Source organism: Corvus kubaryi, unplaced genomic scaffold, assembly GCF_017639235.1.
Source record: "Corvus kubaryi isolate FWS band 111438036 unplaced genomic scaffold, C.kubaryi_AGA036_p1.0 75, whole genome shotgun sequence".
Taxonomy (NCBI): domain Eukaryota; kingdom Metazoa; phylum Chordata; class Aves; order Passeriformes; family Corvidae; genus Corvus; species Corvus kubaryi.
This window is the reverse complement of record NW_024582062.1, coordinates 610,875-631,735: the sequence shown is the minus strand read 5'-3', so window position 1 is coordinate 631,735 and position 20,861 is coordinate 610,875. Positions and strand designations below refer to the sequence as shown.

The following is a 20,861-nucleotide window of genomic DNA, read 5'->3' as shown; positions in this document are numbered from 1 at the left end:
CCGGGGGCACCGCCCCGGGCACGGCCGAGCGGCGGCGGATGCGGTCCCCGCGGCCCGGACATCGGAGCTGCTTACACGCGGCTCTCGGCTTGTGTGGCGGGTCTCTTCAGCCCCATTCATAGACCACCCTGAGTTGCATCACTGAAGTCCAACTCCTTAGCCCCACAGTACGAAGTTACCTTTGCAGCATTCCAATATTCACTAATACTCACGGTACCAGTCACTCCTGTGCCACATGCAGCCGGGATGGTACAGACAGACTTTACTATAAATTTAGCCCTGCTCCTGAGAAAAACTTTAATCCACCAAGAGCTCCATGAGCTTCAAATGGCTTTCTTGCAAAAATATTTCTTCTGAGACTGATACAGGTACTGAAATTATCAACAATGAAACATTCACATATCAAACAGGAAAAGCATGACCATGGCTTAAAATCCATGTAATTTTTAATTCAGACATTACCAGCATTATTAAACCAACCAACTATAACACATCCACCAGGTTGCAATGCCTATGGTTCTTTTAGAAAGCTGTTCCAGTAAAAAAGATTAATTAATATACAGAATGGAAATGCACAATTAGTCGTTGCAGAACAGCCCTGAACAATCACAGCCAGGTAAATGTGGTTATTCAGTTTGTGGATTCACAAATTGGTGTTCTCTAAAATGAAGTATGTAGTGAAGTTAAAGTCGATATAGGAAAGGTCAACTAAAGTGACCAAGGCAGTGGAGCATCAAATGTACATGAGTAGTATGAAAAGATGGGAACTTGTCTTGGAGGCTTAGTTCAATCAAAGCTGAGATACAATCAGGAATCACAAAAGCAACTTTGTGCAAAAGTTGCAAAAAAAAAAAAAAGCAACTCACTGACTTCTGTAAGACAAGAACTGGTGACATTCACTGAAATAAAGAGGCCAGTTTAAAAGTGCTAGAAGTCCTTTACACAGTACACAATATCTGTAACCTGTTGCCACAGATGCTTATGGAGGCAGATTCTTCTTGGAAATTCAAAAGAGAGAAGAAAAACTAATGGTGATATGAGAGAATAATAAAGGCTGAGTCAAACTCTTTGAAATCCTTAATCCAATGCCAGCTGCCACTGCAGAACTATGATGAATGCAAACAGCAGATATGGTCTTCCTAACTAATCCCTTACTGCGACTGTCAGAGATGAAATGTTTGGCTCAAACTCCAGTCTGGCCCAAGAAGGTGTTTTTATGTCCTCGTGTTCCTTTTGTATGCTCTAAGACAGAAGTCGCTGCAGCTGCACCACTGTTATGCGCTCTGAGCAGGATAAAACTACAAGGCAAGCAATGGGTTTTGTGGTTCCTTTTTTTGATTATTAAGACACGCTTTGTCATATTGCTTATTTTCCACTGTCCTGTGCAAAAGTATAGTCAGCACTATTACATTTACAGTTATTGAACAAGCAGCATGAAAGATTTAAAAACAGCATAACACATGCCAGTTGGCCACCAAACAGGATATGCAAATCAGTGTCACTCTGATGATTATGAACAATTCTAAAACAAGTAGATATTAACAATGTTATAGGAAGTAACTGCTGTGCCTCTTTTTCAGTAGAAAAATAGTTTCTTTTCTTCATTTCTCTTTTTACAGGCTCCACATTGGGCTAAACCCATAGCTCATCCAATAGCCAAATGTTCAGCTAGTTCGGCTTCCATCAGAAGAGGCTGTTTTGTACACTTACTGATGATTTGACATAGTCAAAAAAAAATGAATTGGACTTCAAAACCAATAGAAAGAATGGCCTAAAGTACAATGGATTTCAATTTGGTTTATGGCCTTCTGTTTTCAGAGCCTGTGTGGCACCATTTGACCCTAATTCCTCAAGAAACATGAAGTCCACAAACTTGAGAGTTATGTTTATGCTAGGGAAAACTAAAATTATTATCATTTTCAATCAAAAGTGAGGCCTTGAGAAAATACCACATGCTGCAAAATATATGACAAAATTGGAAGTATTGGAATAGAAACAACATAAGAAACATGGCTGAGTCTCAAGCTTGACTCAGAATCCTGGCCAGAATTTTCACAGCTAATAGAAGTAACTACATATAGATTTCAATCCATTCCTTCACACTGAGAAAGCAAGCTGTGAAACTTCAGCTGACATCTAGATGTCCTCTAAATTAGGCAGCTTTGATTCAAATTTGTTTTCAGTATGATACTGGGAGACAGGGAAAGAGAAATATCTGATGTGAGCTATGAAGGACAACAGTTTGGATGATCGTCTCATTTGTTAGATGGAATAGGTTCTATCTCTCCTTGTTTGAATGTGTTTCAGTGTTTTCCAGGAGTTTCCCAATAATCTAAGGCACAGTGTGTTTACTTCCCTTGTCATAAATTCAGCCTTAGTGTCACACTGGATGATTCTGTATCTTCCCACACTATCTCTGTGGGTTATCACTTCTCAGTGGCAGTGGTAGGGTGGTGAAATTCCTTTCCCTCCTCTTCCACAGGAACCATTACATCATTCCCTGGAAAGGACTCTGTTTCCTGCTCTGGGTAGTGCATTTCCAGTTCCTCTTCCATGCTTTCCTGGGCATCAAGGTTACTTTCACATCCTCTACCAGCACAGTTCTTGCCACTGGGCACTTCTGAAACGGACCCCACGATAACAGTGTCAGCCTTCATGATGTAGAGTTTTTCTGAGGAAGGAAAAAAGTAGTGCTGAGCATGGTGAACAGTCACTGCTGCCCCAGAGATGGCTCTTTTTCATGTAACATGGACTCTGGCATTTCAGATCAAGTAGATTGAGTTTCCATGGGATTAACCCACTGAGCTAGAGGTGGGACTACAGGAGAAAGACAAAACAGAAAAGGCAGAAAATATTCACAAGAATCTGTTAGAAGAAACAATAATTGGGATCTAGATATGAAGAATCCAAGGTTTATGCTCCTGCTGTTTCAAGAAACAACACCATGTAAAAGAAACCTTTGGGTAAGGATCAGCACTGTACAGAAGTTCTGGGGTCTTAGGACCCGAAGAAATTAGTTTCTTTCTAGCTGAGAATAAACTACAAATTTTTATTAATCTTGGGTCCGATTTGTTGTCTTACTCCTTCACAGAAAAATAAATAAGGCCTTTTCAATGGCTTGCATCACTGCACTTAATTCGGAAGGATGCTGCACATGAGACACCATAGGTCAATTGCTTGGAGATATTTGGATATGATAAATCAAATAATCACATTCATCCAAATCCATCCCTCACAGTAAAAACAGAAAGGGCATTTAGTAAGGAAAGGTCAGCTTTTGTAATGTAAAAAATAACACCTTCATATAACCTCATAACTGGGTTTGGAAGCACTGCCAGAATGTCTCATGCAGATGGTGTCTCAGGTAACAATTCTCCCCCCATGAGTAAGCTCCTTGCCTGACTTTATCTTCCACCCTGTGCCATGGTCAAACTTTATGGGAACATATGGGAGACACATTTCAAGCCATTATTATGAACCCAGAGAAGAAAATGATAGCAAAGTACAATTCTCATCCAGTAGTACAGCATCATCTTCCAGCTGACATATTCCAGTTTTTTCTGTAAAATTTACATCTTCTAGAATGAAAAGGAGAAAGAAGGAAATTTTCTGTCAAATTCATAGTGACTAAGACAAACATGAAAAAAAGAAAGTTTTTACCTCAAATGAATAGGTATTTGTGTGTCAAAGTTCTGGAGATTCAGCCCAATCTTTGTTAGGAGATTTGGACACTTTGAAGTTTACTAGTAATCTTGGAATGACAGTATGTGCCATGTTTGAAAATTTGAAAAAAGAACAAGAAAAAAGGACAAAAAAGCAAGACTCACCAATTCTGTTATTTGTGTGGTCTCTGACTCGAGAATCCACAGGGCAATCTGGGGCATTCCCACTGCTCAGTGTCACATCAGTCACGCTCCGATGAGGACTCTGTGCTTTTTCTGTGCTGGATACCAAGTTATTGTTGGTTTCCAAAGGAAGGGTTCTGTCAATTAACTCTTCCTCTTCTGGCCCACTCTCAGTGGTCAGTATGATCTTCTGCAAACACAAACAGGAGAGCAGAAGTGAGGTGAGTGTAAAAACACTTTGGACATTGCAATAGGTCGACAGAATCCTCCTGGGGCAGTCGGGATAACAGAATGTACTTCCCAGCACCACTGTCACAGGGAGTGAAACATTCCAAAGTACCTAACAGGTATAGGAACTTCAAACTAGGCTCCTGCATCACTTAAGACCATATTTCTAAGCTGAATTCACAGATTTCTGATGACATTTTCAGGAATGTGCCTCATTTCCACTGAAGAAAATATGTTTTAGCTACCTCTTAGATTTTGCAAAGACCTATCATGCTCCTATGGAAGAATAGAACAAGCCAGAAGCTGAACTGATTTAACTTCAAAATGTCTGCCTCAGCAGAGCATCAGGTAGAAGAAACAAGCTCAAACTACCTAATACATGAAGAAATAATTACAAACAGCTCTTTAAAAGAGGAACCAAAATGTAAAAGAGGCTAAAGGTCCTGCATCAGAATTTTCTGGTGGTTCTGATGTTCTTCTGTTTCCACAAGGTTGGCAAAGAAAAAACAAAGATTTTGAAATGTGCAGCTTAAAACCCTTGCTCATGTCTGACTCACTATAGAAGCAAGAATTGAAGCTCCTCACAATTCAGGAATTAGCAATGACACGCTGAAATTATGACAACCGATTGCAACTAGAGTGACTGGAAAAAGTAGTATCTTGTGTGTGTGCAGATGCACAACATTTAAAAGCGAAATTTAAAAACAAAAAGAAATGAACAGTCTAAAGAGTGGTTTAGCAGTTTAAAGATAACAAGCCTAATAAACTGAGAAGACTCAGAGGTTGAAAGTGGCTGTAATTTCACTGACAGAGAGGAAATCAAACGGAGCTGTAATGACTTCAGCAGCTGAGGAACTGCTTTCTGTTGTTGCCATATTGACTGATGTTTGTCCTGTTCATCTGCAAACTGTACTGTAACACCAGGAGCATGTCCTGAAGGAATGACAAACCAAACCCACTGTGTACCCATATCACAGTCACACCAAATCCTGCAGAGGGAAAGGGATGTGGAGGGAGACAGAAGAAAAGCACAAATCCCGTCTGTGTGACTGGAGCAGTAAGATGAAATGGGACTGACACACAAAGTTCTCCCAGAAGGAAGAAAAGGCATGTTCATCCTCTGATTTCAGATCTTGTCTCATGGAATGCACCATGAATGGCTTAACACCAAACCAAATCTCCTCACATGCAAGATTGGCAGCATCACATTATTTAACACCACATTAAACTCAGCCCAAGACATGAAAGTATCAAGTCCTGATACATCTCATCCCACCTAAATGATTACATATTATAGAGGGAAGTCCAAACTAAAATGCTGGCACTTTTTGGACAGGACGTTTGAAAATAACATTATTTACTTTGGTATGGAAAGTGATCTGTTTTGGAATATTGTTCACACTTACTGCACATTTGTTCACTAGATCAGAACCTGCAATGGAAAGTAAAAATATTATCAGAAGAAACCTTGCACAATCACAAGAATGTTAATATAAGCTCTGAAAGATCACATAGCAATGTACTTCCTAAACCACTCCACTGCCCGCCCCACATGCACGATGGTTTTCTTAAAACTAAGGGCACACTAAAATGACACTCCTGAGGGGAACAAGCAACAGGTTGCTGCCAAGACTGTGAGATCCTGCTGTCCCCAAAGCCTTTTGCATCACTCTCCCCACACCACAACTGGTATTCATCTTATGAAAAATTGAAGAGATGAAACTGTCTAGGTAAGCACAAGACAAGCTCATTAAAAAGAAAAAAAGTGAAAAAATGTTAATAATTTTCTACTGGATTAACAAGTTAGGTCAGTTCATCATACGGGCAGATGATTATTAAGGGGTGGGATTTTATGCATAGTTTCATTAACGATCCCAGGGAACACTGGAGAAAGAAGAGGTGAGAAGGAGGGAGTGTACAACATTCTGTAGCATCATGAAGGTAGGTGGACTCAGACCTACTGTCTAATTTCACCCTGATTTGCAATCACCTTTATTTTCAGAGCATCAGCTCTGTAATGCTACACAGTAACAGTTTCTATTGTGTAAGGCAAGCAAGGGAGAAAAAAAATCCATTTTGAGAAAATTAAGCTGCAAAGAGACTTTAAACTGTATTCCTGAACAAATGAGTATAAAAAGCTCTGCTGTGTGGTGATTAGGAGAATCTGACACAACAGAGAATAGATCCGTCAGTGGAAGTGGAATTGCTGAGAGGGGATCAGCTAAATGGGCAAAATGCTTGCACTTATGGGATCTGGACAGGCTCTTTTTCTGAACACGTCTCCCATATTTGACTGTCCCGCAATCAATCGGATGTTTTCCAGCAGTGACACATCACCCAGCTCTTCAGCCACCATGGGAACAGAGTGCCATCTGGTGGCATCTGGTCACATCCAGCGTGTCCCCTGCCTGTGCAGGTGGCAGCAGAGACATACATGTGACATGAGAAACTTCCACTTTTTAAATTAAAATTCTATAAAATAAAATCTCACGTTAAGCTATCCACTTATTCTTCAGACATAAGGATGACACTGCTGGCCCATCAGTCACTCACCTTGAGATTTGAGCGCATATTTGTGTACGATGACCGAATGCAGGTGAGCTGATAAAAGAAACCTTTCATTTAGTCAAACTCACCATGAAGCCTGCAGGCTCCAACAGCTTCACCACAGCCACATCTACAACCAACCTACAACGTGCACGTCCTGCTTTCTATAAAAGAGGGAATGTGGTTTTGCAGGCACACCCCACATTAACTCTAGGCAAAGGTATGGGGAGTCAGTGTCAGCAAAAATCACCCTTCCTCTCATGCTCAAAGCCCAATCCTATTCCCAGAACCGAAACCTATTCACACAACACTTCAGGTATAATTTAATACTAGTGTCTGTGCTGAGAGAAGAAGCAGCTGTTTACCCTTTCCCCACTTGTAGGTTGCCTTCCCACCTGCCTCCATAAATTCCCAGCTGCTTCCATCTTTCATGTTCTCCAACATCCTGCATGAGCAGCTTGCCTTCAACTCTTATCTGGCCTGTAGAGAACATTCTCTTCCCCAATGACCTCCACAAATATCCCCGTATTTGAGTTCCCATTTGGCATATGCTGGCAGATCAAACAGCACATCACGTGTTACAGCTTGAAAAACTCACGCTTTCTTCTGAGGACGAGGATCCGCTTCCTGCAAACCTTCCATTTCCAAAATATCAGCATGCCCCCAAGAAGCACTGTCACAGAGAGAACCACTGCCCAAAGCACTACACCTACAGCACAGAGAGGGAGCACAGGACAGGCTGAGAAAAGGCAGAGGGGAAACGCTGAACAGATCTATGTGTTTGAACATAGGACCATAGACATCATTTCACAAGTCAGAGGGGATTTGCAGGAAGTTCCTACATAAAAATTGTGTTTACCAAAGATACTTCCAAATAGAAAGTGCTAGAGAGAATAAATGTTCTTTGTTACCTCCTGTTGTCATCTCCCCCTTGGCTGAGGTGGGAGAAATGCCAGCCTGAGCTTTCTCCTCCGGAGTTGAATCGGGATTTTCAGTTGTTGTGACACTTAAAAGGTCACCACTAGCAGAGGTCACCAGGTTCTCCTTAAACCTCCTCAGGTCAGAGTTATTTGTTTCATTGCTGAATCTCATGGACAAAGTGCTTGGCATGAGGTAGGTGGGCAACTGGTCCAGGCAAACTTGATCATGTGTGGCATTTCCTTTCCTTAGTATTACTTTGTTCAACTTGGCACAGCTGGGAATGAAAAAGAACATGTATCACTGCTGTGGTACAATGTACAAGTGTTTTCCATGTGACAAACATCCCCTTGGTCATTTTTGTACCACCTGCAATTATTGCTTTCAGTGTAAAAAACATTAACCTTCTTCTCACCCCTGTGGCATTAATTCTTGGCCTGGATGCAAAGCTGCTACTCACACAGGTGTGCAATTCCACTGTACTTACTAACTAAAAATGAGGCAAGTAGGATTCCTTCCTTCCCTTGTTCCTCCAGTCCAGACCTGTGCAACAGGTACAAAGAGAGGCCTTCTAACCTCTGCACATGAGCCCAAAGTGATTCCCTTGCTTCTAAGATGAATTTGTATACTTTGCGCCAGAAGTGACATATCCTATTTCATCCTTTATTAATTTCAATTAATTAGTCAGTCCCATTAAAGAAGCACAGACTTACTTTGTGTGGGGTTTGCAGATGTCAGTGCTGGAGTTCTGATCAGAGAAGGTCCCGGGAGGGCACTCCTCACAAGTGACATCATTTGTTGAGGTGCCTGAATAAAAATAATGACTGAGGACTGACCAAGTAAAATGCATCAGGTCCAGGCCTACGGCCAGGACCAGGAAAGGTAAGCTGGACAGGTAGGAAGTCCTACCCCTGATTTTGACTCCAAACCCAGGCTTGCAAGCAGAGTGGTGCTGGCACCGTGTGCAGGTGTTCGTAACGTTCGTTCGGCAGAACAGGCCTGGCCGGCACTCGCACACACGACTGGAATTGAAGGAGCAGGGCTGCTTCTCCACAAGGTCAGGTTCTGTGGGCAAGAAACAGATGCAGTGACAAAGGATCACCTTGCAAGGGAAATGTAAGGCAGGGCCAAAGCTGAGCAACACCAGTTTTAAGGCTCAGGAAGCAGAAAAATGTGCTGTCCCTCTTCATGATCACTGACTGGTTTGGGTTGAAGATGAGCTTAACACTCATCTCATTCCACCCCCTGCCATGGGCAGAGACACTTTCCACTATCCCAGGGTGCTCCAAGCCCTGTCCAGCCTGGCCTTGAACACTTCCAGGGATGGGGCAGCCACAGCTTCTCTGAGCAAGCTGTCTCAGGGCCTCACCACCCTCACAGGGGAGGTACTTCTTCCTAGTATCTAATCTAAATCTGCCCTCTTTCAATTTAAAGCCATATGATGGTAATTTAAGTCATGAATAATTAGAGAAGCCTGTAGATAATGGCTTGTAATATAAGACAGAAAGCAGAAACCAGGCTGGGATAGCATTGGAGGAGCGAATTTTTAGGTACTCCCAGGTCACACAGGAAGTAACATAGATTATGTGCAAGGTAACATTCTGCTGTCTAACTCAGTAACCAAGGACGGATAATTTTGCTGTGGAAATCCTAAATGAATAAAATACAAATTTTATTAAGTGTAAATAAAATATAAAGGCAGAGAATATAACTGTGAGGTATGTGTGGGGAAAAGCAAACCTTTTGAGCATGACACACAGGCATCGCATCTTGGCTTTTGGAATGCATTGTTCACATATTGATCAGGTCCACATGTCATGCAGTCTTCACCTGGATCCTGAGGACATGCTTTCTTTTTAACATAGCCTGGAGAAAAAAAGAGCAAAATATGCAAGATACCTATCCAGAATGGCAGAAAACCATCCTGAAATGTTCTTGTCTGCTTGTTTACCTGTTAGACACATTACCACAGTCTTCTCTTAGTCATTTGGTTTCTCTAGGACATTTTTGCCTTTCCCATTCAAGTGTTAAGGTACAGGGCCAGGACATAATCCCAGCTGGAAGGGACTGCTTTGGAATGGGCAGATGGAAAGTCATTTGCTGACAGTAAAGACAACCAAGTCCCCATGAGGGCCGTTGTCCTGCCATTACTAAGTTCCCAGGGAAGTGGGTTTCATGTTTCCTTCTTTCCTTCCTTTGATTAAAAGGACTTTTAGAAAAGCTCGTCTTTCTCCACAGTGAGCAGCTGAGTTAGTAGCAGATATGAACAGGTTATTGCTTGAAGGAGTGATGGATGATTAAGATGAAAAAGGATTCTCATAACTGTTATTGTGGAGGAGTTCAGCACTGACATGAGGATGCAGTGATAAAGAATCAGCAAAGGTGAACTGATGGATACTGGTGGCTCGTTGCAGCCTGGTGTAAATCAGATCTCTGCTTCTCACCCAACCTCACTGTGACATCCCTCATGATGGGAGCTTTGGCAAAGTATGGTTTTGAAGAAGAAAAGAGCTTTTCTTGGGACTGTCAGAGTCACATCCCCACCCACTTTTTCTTTTATGGGACCATTTTCTCCATCCCTTGCTCTGGTTTACATATACAACTTCTGAAGGACTCTAGTGGTGTGGCCAGCAGTACAGGATGTCCCAGTGGGAACCCCGATGGAACTGGATGCAAATGCTGGCAATCAAACACTAAAGCCCTCTGTATCATCAGAACACAAATACAGGTCAGAAATTTCCTTTAAGAAAAATGAAAGAGATTTCTGTAAGAAGATACAGATGGTGGTGAAGTACCACAAAACGCCCACCCACTGAGGGGTTTTTGGCCAATAGGGGCAGCTTCAGACATTTCCAGAACTCTTGTCTCATCAAGGTATTTCCTGGTGCTGACCTCATGTGCCTCTGAGTCACACCCAGCTTCTAGTCTCTTCGGACAAGGGCCTGTTCCCTCCCTCATGTGAGACACTTTCTAAACTGTTGTGACTATGAGAATAACGTCAGATTTTCTGTATCTTCATTTTATATTTTTTATCTCTGAGAAGAGACTCATTTAGCCTAATTTCACTGTGCTAATTCACACCCAGAGGCAAGTTTGAAATGAATTCTTTGACCTGGCTGCTTCAGTGTCAAGTGAAGTGATAAAACCCCATATAAATCCTATCACGCTATCTGGCTTGCGTGTAGACTACACAGGAGCAGGACAGAGAAGACATTCACATCTGGAGCCACATTAGACAGTGATTCATGAAATTGCCCTTTCCTTCAGGGACAAAATAAAAGTCTGCAGATACACAGGGTTCCTACTGTCTCTATGAAAAGGTGTCTCGGTTTTGGAGACAAAACTTCAGGAGGAAACACTCCGGAATGAGTGTCTCCTCCGAAGGGAAAAGGCCCTCCCCTTTTCCTCCACCAGTAAGACAAGTGGCTCACAGAAAGTGAAAGTGGGAAAAACCAAACTGTTTATTAACACCAAACAAAACAGAGTAGAACGGGGGGGTGGGGGGGGGGGAGCCAACTCAAAATACAACAAATTCCCGGAGGGGGAACAGACACACGGGCTGGGACCAGCCGGGGCTGCCCCCCGCAGGCTGCCCGGACCGGCGAGGAGGGAGGGAAGGAAGGCAGTGGGGCAAGGGGAAGGAAAGGGAAAAAGAACAAGAAAAAAACCAACAGAACCTTTTTCCTGCTAGCCGGAACACAAAAGAAACCCAAAAAGCAGCACAGCGCTCCCGGCGCACCCCCTCCCAGGCCCTGCCGAGACCCCGGAGCCCCCGAGCCGTCGGGCCCCGCGGCTCCGGCCCCGCCCCCGGGCCCACCTTGGGCATTCAGCGGGCGGGTAAGGGATAAAGCGGCTTCGTAACATCACCCCAGGACAGAAGGGCTCCATGTAAATTTGACTGAATTATAAACATACCTGAGGGACACCGGTAACAGCAGCTTTGTGAAATTTCATCATAGAACCAATTCTCAAGTGTACCACAGGGATGAGGTGGGGTTAATGATGTCTAGAAATTGAAAGATACAAAAGATACAATTAGAAAACAACTAATTCTGTTCTAGAGCAGGTCCCAATGCCTGTCTCAAGCAATGGCAGTTGCAGATGGTAAGGAAAAGCCCACAGTTTTTTGAAAATTCAAATATCCCCAAAGCAACTAAATTATTGACTGCATTTCCTTTAGAAACATTACAGCAGTTAGCAAATTTTTAAAAAGCATAAAAATCACTGTCCTAAAATTGTTTCAGTTAGCAAATTTTTAAAAAGCATAAAAATCACTGTCCTAAAATTGTTTCATGTTAATTTTGGATTAAAGGATTAAATCCAAAGGATTTTTAAAGGAAAGGAACAAAATCCCTTACATCTGTAACAGATTTCCAGCTCTGTGTGCACTGGAGTAAGAGGTGATACCATACTCTGCATCATCTAAATCTACATAGATTTGGTGTAATCCACAGAGGTCATTCCTGTTTGCAGTATACAAGTTTTCTGTTATTTATGCAGTCATAATGTTTGAATTTAGCAAACTTAGTGTCTATTATAAGCCAATAAATTATTTTACTTGTAATTTAGGGACAAATCCTACAAGAGGATTTTGCCTTGAAAAGAATGCTGCAAATACTCACACGATGAAGCCCTTATTCAAATAATTGATCCCACTTCTGTTGTGAGTGAAGATTTCCAGAAATAACCTTTCATCACTACATAACCAATATTTGTTTAGTTAAAAAACACCACCATAAAATAGTTCTGATATTAGCTAAGAAAATGAGACCCAGCTACAACTTGTAACAAGAAGCACATAATAAGACTTTGTTTTTGTATGGCTGGACCACTACATGCTCTGGGAAATTACAGTGCTACAAGTGTTCTGATGAGAAAATCTGATTTTTGAATTTGGCATCTCCCTTAAGAATCCCCTAAAAATGTTATCTGAATTTCATTTTCAGTATTTAGTAGAAGGCATGAACAGTGATTTTTTTCTGGTAAAGAATCGATAAGTAGATTCCCCAGAGATTTTCCCACATGATACTGGTAGAGCAATTAAATATTTCAGAAACTCTACATCTCACTTTCTGCCAATGAATTTCCCACTGGTCTTTGAAATAATACTTGCTGTTGCCTGCTGCCTTTGTGCACTGTGCAGAATCTCACTACCTAACTCTTTTCATGGCCTGTTCTCCTGTTTAATATACACAAAACACAGAAATTATTTAACTTCCATCAGAAAACAGGAACTTTCAGTCAAGGAAGAAATTAACAGAAGAACAAGAAATAGAAACACATTGAAGCCATTACATTTCGTCAAGGTCCAGTAACAGAACTGAGAACTCCGACACATCTCTGCACTATAATCCCTGGGCTTCCCAACAAGCACATTTTGTAGCTGACTGTAGGGGCAAGAGCAGGTGTTTCTGCCTGCTCAGCCTGACTCAAACCACATTTACAAAGGTGCACCCGCTGTTCTCCTGTTCTGAGGAGGAAGCCCTAGACTGGAGGAAAAGGAAGTGGTATCTCCTCACACCTGTGTGCAGGGGTACCCTGGCCAGGCAGACACTCCAAGCCTAAACAGAACAACAGGAAATGACCAGTCACCACACAAAAGGTCAGTTGTGAGTTACTCAGTGAACTGGTTTTATAAAAAAAATTTAAGAAACAATAGCATCCTGGCTATAGCTAAGTCAGCCTGGATTAGTTTCTCTGCAAGAGCTGTGGGAAATCACCACAAATACCTGATATTCTCTTCCTGGTTCTCCTGGGCAACCAACTCTGGCTGCAAATGAAGCTGAATTTTAAACAACGGTGTGAACCTATGGGGAATTATAAGGTAGAATTGGGTTGTGAGCTGTAAGACCTGCCTGCAGAGGCACATGGCAGCACAAAGGAGCACATGGCGGCACACAGAAGCTTGTCTCCACTGGACCCTGGGGGGAGGAAGTGTCACACGGCAGACCCTTATGGAGAGGAGCCTGCCAGGAGCTGATGGACAGGTAACAGAGAGTGATCATCCCATAGAAGGAAGTGTGCTGCTGATGTGGCAACACAGAATAGGTCACGTCATATAAGGAAATACTGTGCCTTGCAAAAATGTATAACACCAGCTCATTCCTTTGAATAAACTATTCAGATTCCCTGCCGGTCTGGGTACATCATTCAATCGCCGACATGAACCCTTGAATTATTGAATTACTTATGCAGCACATAAGCTTACAGCTTATTTAATTGTCTGTTTTGGGGTTTAAATAAAGGAATAGTGTCTGTGTAAAAATGTGAGATAACAGCTTTTTAAAAAATTACCTTGCCAAGAACATGAACATCAGGAGTTTAGTATTAGATTCTGCTCCTGGTTACAGTAGTGCACATTCTGATTATGAATTTGACTTGATGGTAGTGCAGTGATAAATCACTGCATGAACTAGGCCTACATACTAAACAAATTATGCAGATACACATATGAGAGAGTACTCAACCTTATTTTTCCCCTTTCCACGGGAGGGCAGCTCTGCATACAGCCACCTACATTACACATATCATTCATGACTCCTCAACAAATGCTGCTGTCACGTGTCCAACTACAAGCACAGCTTTGTAGCCACCAGTACTGTTACTGAGCCAAACCCAAGGTGTTCTTCTGTGAAAGGAATTCATTTTAACAAATCATGGCAGGATGTCTATGAGTAAAAACCACCTTCTTGAAGGCCCCACCACTTCTATCTGTAAGTATCTGCAAAATATCTGTAAGTCACCATCTGTTCAGTAGAGCTGTTTCATGAGTATAAAAATTAGTATAGATCCTTTCAGTGATAAATAACGTTCATGTCAATACTCAGCATCAGTCACCATACCCCATTCTTGTCATCTTTTTCCCTCTAAATCCTAAAGCTGTCTGACTCCTACTGTGACTTGTAACAGCAACACAATGATGCAAAGTTCTGCTTTTAACTCGGCAGGAAGGTTGGTTCCCATCGTTCTCTAAGGGGTCAATGAAGAAATACCAGTTTTATCCCAATAACATCTGCTACTGTCATTAGAACTTAGACTTCTGTTTGTTAACGTATATTGTAAAAAACCCCTTTAATATTCAAGGAAGATCACAGACGTTGGAGTAAGACGTCTGGCTGTGGTGGACAGTAGGCCTTTATCCTTCTCTCTGTCTCTCTCTTCAAATAAAGGTTTTGGATTTAGCAGGAGCTGCAATGCATCTTGTGAAAGGAAAGACCACAATGCCTGTCCTGCTTGGACTGCTCTGTGACAGGATGCACAGGGATGCAGTGGTTTAGAGCTTTCAGTGACCCAGAAGGTCAACTATTTTTTTCTTTTCTAAATGCATTGCAGATCAAGAACCAATTAAATAAAGCAAACATGTAGGTCAGAAGTATTTGGGTTTTTCAACGCTTACTTGAGAGAATTTGTTTTAAAAACAGGCTTTTTATAGCTCTTCTCACTTTCCTTATTTCTACAAAAATGTTTGCTATTCCAATTTAATTGCATTTGTAAAGGTGGTGCTGAATTCAGTGGGCTACTCTGCAATTCAGTCAGGACAAGGTTTGACTCATTTATTTATGGTCTTTTGAACTCATAGAGAAAAAGTGATTGTGAGGCAGAGTAAGAAATCAGCTTGCTACAAATGAGCTGTAAGTCAGGAAGAAAGCATATTACCGTAAAAAAAAAATCTACCAGCAGTGGCTATTCTAGAACTGACTAATACTGCAGCAAAACAGTTAACTGTCTGTCAAACTTCTATCCAAATTCTGACAGTATAGAAAAAGCTGATAATCTACAGCTTCAATAGTCAAGCTTCATTTGCTTGATAGTAAAGACATTACCAACAAGTGAGAGTTCTCTGAATATAAAAAGAAACAAAACCCAAACTGTGAACTAAGGTAAGATGGAACATGGTTTAAAAATATGACCAGTAAGCAGTGACTTGCTCACATTAGACAGTATCACTTGTACTCCACTAGCAGTAAGAGCAAGTATTGCTGTAAGAGAGGCAATGCAGAAGGACAGTGCAAAGCCAGCTGCTTATCCCCACGAGGTCTGTGTATTTATTCCAGGTAACTGATAATTTTATGGTGAGTCTGAATATTGACAGTGAGTATCAGAAAACCAAATTTTCTCTCTGTCCCTTTCATTTTGTGAACAAACCACCAAAAGTGATGTCAAAGAGAAAAAATATCATCCTTTATTTTCTGCTGGCTTTCCTCTTAAAGCAGTCTGCATTCAGCACACTGGACAAACTTATCTGAATGCCCTCCCAAATATTCCTCTGGTGAGCAAGGATTACAGGCTTCAAACCCATAGAATACTTATGCCTCTGTATTTCAGGAAGGAGACAGTGGCAGGACAGATAGCCTGGGGAAAGTAAAGCAAACTTGCAATGTGGGAGGGGAATTTACGACTAAAGACACAAGAGCAAACTCCTACTCTTTCCAAAAGAACCAAGAATATCTTTTTCAAATGTCTATGAAGAGGGTACAGGACTTGGTTATTTTCAAAGATCTAACTGTAGTCAGTGTCTTTTAAAACAATCCAGCAGCCCAAGTGATGTGCTGGATTTTTCAGTTACAGTGTATAGACAGGTGTCTTAGGCTAATATATGCTTGTATTTCCACTGTAAGGGCTCATTTCCGATCCAACACTCCATGCAATTACTCACCTACTTGACTTTACCTGTGCAGAGTCTCTGTGCCTGACCTTTTTTTTTTTTTAATGTGTACTTCCAAGTGTCAGTCAGGGAAATCACCTGGATTTATGCCAGGTACTGAGGGCTCACTGCCATGTGATCCACAGGAGGAGGGTGTAAGTGGCAGTATGGGGGTGGAAGCAAACCCACAAGAGCTGGTACAATTGGAATGGGGAGCTGGTGTGCATCTACAGAATCAGCTGAGTGCAGCTAGTGGGCTGTGTCTACTTAAAGTGATTTTTGATTCAGAAATAATAGTGGATTCATGAGGAAGTCAGTGTCAGTAGGGTGGGGGGTGTAAAGAGGAAGGTCTGTTATTGTTTAGCCTCTACACCTTTCAATTTGTGCCTCCTGACTTGCATCAGAAGAGTGGGCAGCAGCCCTCTGAACCAAGCTCTGCAAGGAATGTGCCTGTCACCGAGCATGCAGACAAAAACAAAAGCCCCCCACCCCTATCAAACCTTTCCTCACTCCCCAGCTGTGGTGTGCCTGGAGCTGCAGCAGCTCTAGCAGTGCCAACAAGATGCAGATCATAGCTCATATCCCATGCTCCTGCCTTTAAAGATCTCAGAGAGGGCAAACTCTCCTGGCTATATACCTTTATCTCCTGAGAGCTCTGCTCACCACCTTTATCCCCCTGTGTTGCACAAACCCTGCTTCTGTGGACACCCACCCCAACAGCCAGCTGCAGGGCAGGATGGCCCTGCAGCCCCAGGTGCCCCTAGACCTCACGAAGCTCCTGCATCCTGAGGAGCTGCAGGATCCTGGTGTCCCCCTGTCTTACCTGTGGGGCTGTTTGGATGTCCTGGAGAAACAGCAGGAGCCACAGTCCCAGAGGCAGGCTACAGGCAGCCATCTGAGGTGGTGTTAAATGTCCCTGGCTCCCAGCGTCACAGGTGAGACAGACAGTTTGTTCCTTCTGGTAGCTGAGATTCTTCCAGGGTCCCACCAAGTCATGCTCCTTGCCTGTTCATTCAGTCCACACCCATTCCAGCTGTTCAAGACAAGCAGGAGACAGGCTTTGAGACTCAACTGAGTTGAGAAAACAATTTGGAAGGAAGGGGGAGGGGGGCTGCCCCAAAAGAGAAAAGTAAAAATAGAACAAAACAAAACTGCTTCAATGTCTAGTCCCAGTGCCAGTCAGTTGTGAGAATCAAGGTTGTCACCCAAGGCACACGGCTGGCTATGCACAGGCTCCTGAGTCATCTGGGCTGCCCTCAGAGAGCACTTCACCACGCCAATGCCTTGGCCAGGCACACATCCAAGCCCTGCCCCGTCCAGCCGTCACTTTTTCAAGAGTTTCAACCAAGCCTCAAGAAAGTTCCCAGTAAGAAACACTAATTCTTTCAGTACAGTCATTTTACTACTGTTTGGATGAGTGGGTGAAGACTCAGAATCAACCAGGGTGACTCCACTAAGATTGAAGCTTTACACATTGCCACTTAAAACACCAACATACTACAGACCTTCCCCTTGAGAAACCTTCCCTTTCCTCCAGTCCCAAGACAAACTAATTCCTGTTGATGATAATCATCCTTAGGACTGCTACGCATAATTTCACTACTTTCACTGGTTACTCAGGATGGTTTTTGTTCTGATGCCTGGAAATACTTCAGTTGGTTGAAGGTGTCGTGAAGCTTCCTTATCTGCCCTAGAAGTTTGTCAAAAGTGAAGGTTAGCCACTTCAAAAAGGGCAAAGTGCCTTGAAAACCCTCTGAGGTATACAGGAAAATAATGACAATTTGAATTCTCACACCTCTGGGTTGTGTTTTCTTTGCTTCTCACCCTTATCAACAATAACAAAAGAAATGAAAAAATATTGAAAGTCGGATAAATGATTATTTTACTAAAGATCCACAGCCACCTCAGTGCCATCACAACCACCAAAGATGAGCATTCCACAGGGACCCTGTGTAAATATCTTCAACTCACAGCTGCAACATTTTAGCTACCTCAGTTTCTTTCTCCAGAATGCCATCGTATAAGCCCCAGGCATTTTCAGCACACTGCACATGGTGTATGTGACACAGAGCAAATCTCTCTTCGCTCTGCTAGGGTGCTGCTCAGATTCTAAGCTCTCTTAGCTGTAGAAGCTCTCGGGGTAGGTATGCCTTATGGGTCTAGAGACAACTGAGTATTTCAATGTCAGATTATTACATTCTTGATTTTCCTAACTAAATAATAGGCTAGAAAACAACTTAATCTTCTGTAATAATATGCCATTAGGCAATCCTCCCAATTTATTAACACAGTTTCAAATGGCATAGTAGTCAGGGCAACTGATGAGCTCTGTTTGTCTTTTTTCCCTCCCCTCTGTGTTTTTTTTCTCTGATCAGGTCCTATCCAAGCTTTTCTAGCAAAAGGACAGGCACCAACATCAGAGAGAGCCTGGAAGGTTTGAGTTACACTGCTGAAGTCAAAGTATCTGATGCAAACATTACTTATGTGAGTACAAAAATCTGTGTGTGAAAGACTTTCCCAGAACTGGCACCAGGGAGAGTTTTCTGGCCCATTTTCCAGAGAAAGTAAGACTGAAACGAGCGTACTGAGCATTTTTTATATATTATACATATATTAGTTCCTTTTTAATGAATGGTATTGGTAATTTTTTAAGCTGTTGGATAACTTCAATCAAATTTGTCTGAGAAGGCAATGTCATTAAGTTTTTACAGTTTTACAAGACGACTTGGATAAAGGGACATGTTGCTCGTGGACCCACTGAGAGAAAGGCTCCAGGGTGCTCCTCAGAAGAAAAAATCCACTCATACATCCAAAGTGAAACCAGGGTTCCCAGCTGCCATTCTTCCTGGAACTTCTTAAGTTCTTTCTTGATTGAACTAGATGTTTAAAAGGATAGGAAGTGGAAAGTGCTTATTGTTGCTGCTGGCTTTTCAGAAAGGCTGTTACATGACAAAGTGTTATTACAAGTGTGTAATAAAAGCAACATCAATAAAGAGGGTGGAGAGGTTGTTACACAGGAGTATCACAGCCTGTATGCATTCCCAAGTGAATGCATTATTTCAGACTTTGTGTGTTTTGATTTCAAATACAACAAAAGGGGTTTTCCAAAAGAAGCCCTATCAGTAACTGGAAGAAGCACCTCCATTTTATAACAAACCCACGCTACTGTACTCTATGTGGTGGCTCTATTTCCTAGAAAATAATCCCCTATGTTAATATGAAAAAAAACCCCACAGAACAAATAGAAGCAAACAACCAACCACTGATTCTCTGATCTTCCATCGAAGGACAATGTCTGTCAGAAAAAAAAAGGGGAGGCCCCTGTGAGCATGCTGTTATTATTTATAATGTTTATTTGATTACACATATCTGTCTCTGACGTCTGGATCACTTTTTGCTTTAGGTGTTAAACGTAGCAATGCCCTCAGACAAGCCTTCTTCACATTTTCTATTTTAACTAATTCAGAGAATGTCCTGTAAGTCAGGGGTTGTTCAAATGCCGGGAGCAAGAGAATCCAGAGACCCAACTAAGCCACGAGGGAAAGTCTCCACCACGTGCCCAAAACATCCCTTCAGCAGTGTCTATTCACTGTGCTCTAACAGTAAGGGCCTAGCAAAGGAAGCAGAAACTGAATACTACAGAAGGAGCATTGGTACACATGTGCTCAAGCAAACATACTCATGATATTTTCTAATTTTGAAGTAATTGATTTTAGTCTCAGGTTGTACTTTTACCATGGCTTTTTCATGAGAAGTGTAACCTCTAAACTTCTGTCAGACAGATAAAAGAGACCATGAAATTTTAAAGGATACGTTAAAATACCTTGTCTAAAATCTGTATTTCAGTGCCTGTTAGTGTTACTATTCAGAGTAATGCCAAATTGATTTTTGCCTTTATACATTCTCTATATTCTTTACATATATATTTGTAGCTCTGTAGCCTATTATTGTATTCGTAGCTACCATTTTACCCACTCTATTAGACAGAAAGACAAAATAAATTCCCTAGCAGCTCCAAGCCCTGGGGGTCCAAGGTTAGGCTCTCTGGGAGCCAAGGTTGAAACCACCTCTTCGAGACACATTTTCAGAAACAAAGTTTAGTTCCTATCTAAGAGGGTGAAGGGTTTCAGAAAAGGGTAGAACCAGGGAGGAATTACCTCATCACCTATGTCTCTAATTGGGGATTCTTGTCAGTTATGTTAATTTGCTAAACATATAAAAATTGTATCTGCTTTATGTTATGTGTGCATCTTTGGCACTTTCCATCTAGCATTTTGTGCATTGTAAGGATCCTCATAAAGGTAACCCCTTTTCATCACCTAACTGTATCTGGCTCATACTTTTAGGACCAGTGAAAAGGCATCAAGAGCATTGCAGTATGCTGACAAAAAAATCACCAAATTCTTGTTCATTAGCTGGATGAAACAACACCAGAGCTTGAAACTTCACAAGGAACCTGAGGAGCACCAAAAACAGGGCTGGTTGAGATACATGCTGCATACCTTGGGGTACAAAATAAAAAAGAGAAGAGAAATGAAGGCATTTCTCGCAATGAAAAATACAGAGAATCTCATGGTTAAAATAAGGAAAGCAAGAAATGAAGAGAGGTAGAAAACCAAGAATTACTTTCTTGCTGCCTTTCTTGATCTATTTATGCATTTTAGCCGTTGGAGAGCTCC

At 42.0% G+C, this 20,861-nt stretch overlaps 1 protein-coding gene across 4 annotated transcripts; it reads right to left on the bottom strand.

The window, feature by feature from the left end:
* Positions 1-428: 428 nt before the first annotated feature.
* On the bottom strand, positions 429-20,701 carry TNFRSF8 (TNF receptor superfamily member 8). 4 transcript variants are annotated; one of them, XM_042051356.1, is made up of 12 exons: positions 18,941-20,701; positions 17,006-17,215; positions 11,454-11,544; positions 9,279-9,404; positions 8,448-8,603; positions 8,252-8,345; positions 7,532-7,815; positions 7,219-7,329; positions 6,627-6,674; positions 5,480-5,505; positions 3,828-4,035; positions 429-2,671 (listed from the first exon to the last, which is right to left on the bottom strand). In XM_042051356.1, exons 2-12 carry the CDS (start codon positions 17,075-17,077, stop codon positions 2,427-2,429), a joined length of 1,461 nt encoding a protein of 486 aa, XP_041907290.1. In that variant the 5' UTR covers positions 17,078-17,215; positions 18,941-20,701; the 3' UTR covers positions 429-2,426. The 4 variants fall into 4 exon arrangements, with proteins under 4 accessions (XP_041907290.1, XP_041907289.1, XP_041907291.1 ...); XM_042051355.1 differs by lacking the exon at positions 18,941-20,701 and having other exon boundaries at positions 17,006-17,645; XM_042051358.1 differs by lacking the exons at positions 429-2,671; positions 18,941-20,701 and adding an exon at positions 2,682-2,817 and having other exon boundaries at positions 17,006-17,654.
* Positions 20,702-20,861: the final 160 nt, after the last annotated feature.